A 5,000-nucleotide genomic window follows, 5' to 3' on the forward strand; every position below is an offset into this window, starting at 1 on the left:
TTTTCAAGATGCAGCCCAGTTCAATCCAGTGGGACAGCGAATGCATTGGCCGAACAGTAAAAAAATAGTAAAATAGCTGGCTGGCATATTTAGCGATTACGACAAAACCGTTTTAACGAGTTAGTTAAGGTTCAGTGCTACTATGACCAAAAAAATCAATTCTTCTTTTACTTTGGATTTTCACTAGTTTAAGAAGGCAACTGCTCGGTAGTTTCGGGCTTTCAGAATTTTAAACTCGTGTTTTTACATATATTGTTAGCTGCATTTAAAGCAAGTGAGTAACGGAAGTCACTTTCCCTAGATCTAAACCTCAGGTCCTTTCGGTCAGTTTTGAACGTGAGTAACGGCGGACCGTGAAATCCTTACAATTAAATTAAACAGTCCTGGATAAAAATCAAAGCTCAAAATTTTTCCAGTCTGACCCCAGTTGTTCGAAGGGTGGATAGAGTTATCCACTGGATAACTCAATTTGTTTTGCTAGTGTTTTTCCGCAGAGTAATGATTTATCCCGTTGATAGCGTCAACCATCTTTTGAACAAGCACTTGAACGATTTTCAATGACATTTGCGTACACGATGAAAGTTTAAAATTCGAGAATTTCTCCTTTTCTTCCGTCTTTGATGTCGAAAGTACCACTCCACGAAACGAAAAAAAAAAGAGAAGTGTTTGCATTTGTGTTTTGTCTTTACTACTTACTCCAGCATTGCCTGCGGTTTACCCATGTCGCTGGGGAGGAATTTTTGTGGTTTTTCCCAAGTGGTAAAAAAAAAAAAACAACAAATCCAGCGGAGTGATTATTTTTTACAGCCATCATGGTTTTGTTCCCGAAGTCGAATGTAAACAGTATGTATACCAAGCCCCAAAATTATTATCGAGGAGCATACAGAAAAACAATTCAGTTTTACGTTTAGGCAGAAGCCTTTAACCCAGAAGTTCTGGTTAGCGTTTAGTCTAGAGGCCAAAGTCTTAGTTAAATAAGGTAGTCAGGCGAAGCAATTTGCTCTTGAAGTCAATAAACTTGTCTTGTGTTGCATTTCAGTGGTATCCCTATGGAGCAATACTACGACCTCACTCTTTTAAAGAAAAGCAATCTTCGGAGAAATGATGAACTGTAAGTGAAATTAAAAAGTAAATTAAAATAATGCGTGAAACTTGAAGCTTGTGAAGTCATGCAAGAAAGGTAAAATTCAAGTAAACAAAGCTGTAAGGGCCGGTTTTCTTGTTACAAAAGGTGGTTGAATTCACGTGCACAGGAGACAAAACTGTTTTTTTTTTTCTTGTGGCATAACCCCGTTACATGATGTTGAATTTTTACTAGAATGAATTTAAAACTTCCCTCTTCTACGAGATAATACAACTAAACTCGTAAACAAGTCAATTTTTTTAGTTTAATGGGCATAATGTCGATTTGTTTACTAAGCACAGAGTTGCGTTCCGTTACATTTGATTTCAAAGTGATCCGCGAACAATAGAAAGGTGCTACAGGCTTGGAAAAAGCTTGGATTTCGAAATAAATTGTTTAAATTTTTGTTGTTTCTCTCATCGACGATACGGAATAGGACTGTGCAAGGAGACAAGGTGCTAAAGCGATTTCCACTTATTCGCTTGAGATTGTCGCTTAAAGTAATTTAATTAAGGAAAACATTACTGCAAAGTTTTCGTATTCTCTGTAAGTCTTGTTTCTCCGGCTACAAATAAGTAGAGAGGTTTAGCAACGACGACGGTTAACGTGTGTGAAATTCAGTGAAAAAATATATACTTCGCGGCGGGTGACATCTTAGTTATGCAAAACAAAACGACGCCAAAAAAAAAACACAATTTGAGGTCTTGACTACAACGTCAACCAACAACAGTCGATACTTGCTTTGAGAGCGTCCCTACCGAGAAAGTTGCAACTTTTCTGCGCCACCAGCATTGTAAAATTTGAATAAGACGCGAACAAGATGGAATCCAATCGCAAAGTATTAACCGTCGCATAAATGTTTATTTTTAAGTTAGTGATGTCGTCGTTAATAAATCTCCCTATCGAACACAAATATTTAGTTTCGATCGTTGGTATTGGCATTTTCCAGAAAACTGTGCTACGCATATTAGAGATAAGCGTAATTGTTCACCGATGATTCGACCGGTTTGTTTCTGTCATTTACCAACGAAAGATACTCTTAATGCCTGCACGTGTCCATAGCTTTCACAGCGTTCACAATACAAACTGATTTCGCGTTAAAAGCAAACATCTTACCGATCGCTATGACAGATTCTTTTCCAGTGTCGTTAATTCAAATATATTTTAAGAAATTAGAACATAAACCAGGAATTTTCTCACACGCTTATAAATTAGGGGTTTCCTTTTGAACCCTGTTGTATTTCCAATGGGAGGAACGGCTAGTGGTTATTTGCATTGCAAAATTACATCGCTTGTTTTAAAATATATTGTCTTCTTAACGGAGTTGCTACTGATCAGTTACAAAGGCCAGCCATTTAAGTTTTGATTAAAAAAAGAACTAGACAAATAGCGTCCACGCTCTTGCAACGATTTTTCCACACTATTTGTGATAAAATTTCCACGAGCATTCGTTTTGTTTTTCCGCAATATTCAGTGTTTATTTTGAATACAAAAATTGACATCTCGATCGGAAGAAATCACTCTCCTTGTTTTTCTTGGACGAAATTCTGTGGAATGAACTAGGATAACCCCGAGACCGAAGGTTTTAGCTTAAATATCGCCAACACATTGTATTTAAAAACAAAGTCCCAATTCGCGAGTGAGTCATAACCGGATTAAATTAATCAGTCTTTATATTTGTTACTCACACTGCAGAAGCCGTTCTCCGTAAAATGTAAATCCCTGTAGACTAACTGGAGAATTAAAAGACGGTTCTTGACCTTCGACAATCGTACGTCACATGAAAATTTCATCCGTTGAGTCCAATTGGACTCTTGGCAGCGAAATATTGAGCGTAACTTTGGGCTAACTTATCTGCCACGTCTTCCCCATCGATCGAACCTTTGAAACTTTCGGCAAAGTTCTCCGTGTAACCCAAGTCAAGCGTAAGAACCACTACCTTCGGTTCGTTTTCTAATTTAGGACAGTCGTCTCCCTGTTCGGAGGACTTCTTCGACCTTTTTTTAAGGGACTCTTCAAATTTCTTCTTGAGTTGTTGATCCTCTCTGGGCCAGAGTGTCGTGTCTTGCAGCATCAGTTCCAACAGAGGCTTCTTGGCAGACGAGTTGTGTTCCTTGATCTGTTTTGTGAATTCACCTTCGGCTTTACCGATGTAGAACTGGTATTTTTTGTCTTCTGGCATCGACTCGTCGATCACGATGTAGCAATATACGACCCCCTTGCATTCGAGCGGATTCCGAAGGTACTCCTCCAGTATTTCTTGACGCGCGTCTTCGAATGCAGATTTCTCTGTTTTCTTGTCAACCTCTTCGTAGACTCGATTCCAGTACACATAGTTCGCGAAAGCAATTTTCATGGCAGCCTCAAGTCTTCTCTGTTGGTCTTTCTCCCTTAAATGCTTCGAGGCTTCTTTGCTTAGTGTAAACTCCATGTAGCGTTTGTCACCCTTTTCCTTGTACGTTTTCAAAGCAAATAAGGGCAGCTCTCCGGTGATCAACTCACCGAGAGACGTCGTCCTCTCTAAATCGACGAGCAGGAGATTTTCTTTGCGAAAGGTGCCTCGCTTCTCCCGGCTTTTGCTTCCATGAAGGCGTTTCTCGAGATGTTCCAGACGCTTCTCCACGGAGTATTCTTTCTTGTCGTCCAGCATGGCCGGATCAACGCTGATCGAGAACGTCTCCTTTTCTGGCAAATGTAGCCCAGCCCGCGAAGTCGTTCTTGGCCTTAGATACGCTTTGTCAAAAAGCTGGACAGCGTATTTATCACTGCTTGCTTCATCAGAGGTCGCCGCCATGTTTAGTGACCGAACTTGCGTGCCAAAAAAGCGTTTGAAGCCAGCAAGACACTCCTTGAAATATTAGTGACACGCAGATTTGCTCAACCCTATCGTGTGTTCTGGTTGGTCTTTTCAAGCGCGTTTCTATAGCTACGTCCTCTGGGGTCACACATCTAAGTCACGAAAGTGAACGAGAAAATTCAGCTTCTTCACGACGTTTCAAGAATTCTCCTGTTCTCCGTGTTAGTTTTGATGTCCTCAAAATGCTTGGAATCCCGAACATCCATTTACACTTTACCCAAGGTCAAAATAAAGTTGTAAATTTGCTATAACTCATAAAATCAGTTGTTTCACCACTTGAAGTCAATGTTGAAGTTGAGTGTTCAAACAAATATCTTGTAAGATTTAAGAAGTGTGTGAACGTTTTTAGCGAAAGTTTTATTTTCCCATCAGAACTGTTCAAATCTATTTCAGGCGCAATTTCGTTAATTCAGATTTCTCATTTAGTAGACGGGAAGACACAATAGTTTGTAATCGAACAGTGTTTTGCATGTACTTTAAGTGAATTTAAATGCAAATTTCGGCGTCTAGATTGCTTTTGTAGTTTATTCCCTCCGGTATTCGAGTGCTTGGTTTCGTTTCCTTTATTTTTTTACCAACTTCCTTTGTGTTAACCGAAATAACTTATCGTTGTTGCTGTTGGTTTTTTTAGCAGACTACTAAACTGAAAAAGACAATGTTTAATATGCCTTTTGCTTTGCGGTTTGCCACAAGTTTTAGGGGCAGATGTCTAGTGACCTCAGTAGTCTTTCCTGTCTTTACGCCGACTGATCGATTTGCCTTGTTGCGCAAGTTGTTTTTTAACAGTGAAGCTCGTGTTTTCGGAAGAAGTTTGCCTGTTTTAATGAAATGTTGCGAAATGTCGATCTTTTGTAGATATACAACGTTGGTCTTATCAATAATAAATTGATGTTTGCTTCATCCGCATCTGATAGCCTCATCGTGTCAGCGAATCTCGACAAAAGCGTTTATTTAGGTGACTAAAAATACATTAAAACTGTCAAGGAAAAAGCAGGTGACATCGCACAATTTAGGCAACAA

The 5,000-nt window shown here is 39.3% G+C and overlaps 2 protein-coding genes across 4 annotated transcripts in view; one reads left to right on the forward strand and one right to left on the reverse strand.

The window, feature by feature from the left end:
- Nucleotides 1-5,000, forward strand: part of LOC138038457 (sperm-associated microtubule inner protein 4-like) — a 43,910-nt gene that overhangs the window by 12,735 nt on the left and 26,175 nt on the right. For all 3 annotated transcript variants that reach the window (XM_068884527.1, XM_068884446.1, XM_068884361.1), the window contains one exon: nucleotides 1,040-1,111. In XM_068884527.1, coding sequence (XP_068740628.1) covers nucleotides 1,040-1,111 — 72 coding nt within the window. The remainder of the gene's footprint in view (nucleotides 1-1,039; nucleotides 1,112-5,000) is intronic.
- Nucleotides 1,371-3,975, reverse strand: LOC138038621 (uncharacterized). Its single transcript, XM_068884644.1, has one exon. It carries the CDS (start codon nucleotides 3,915-3,917, stop codon nucleotides 2,913-2,915), a length of 1,005 nt encoding a protein of 334 aa, XP_068740745.1. The 5' UTR covers nucleotides 3,918-3,975; the 3' UTR covers nucleotides 1,371-2,912.

Source organism: Montipora capricornis, chromosome 1 (genome assembly GCF_036669925.1).
Source record: "Montipora capricornis isolate CH-2021 chromosome 1, ASM3666992v2, whole genome shotgun sequence".
Classification (NCBI taxonomy): Eukaryota; Metazoa; Cnidaria; class Anthozoa; order Scleractinia; family Acroporidae; genus Montipora; species Montipora capricornis.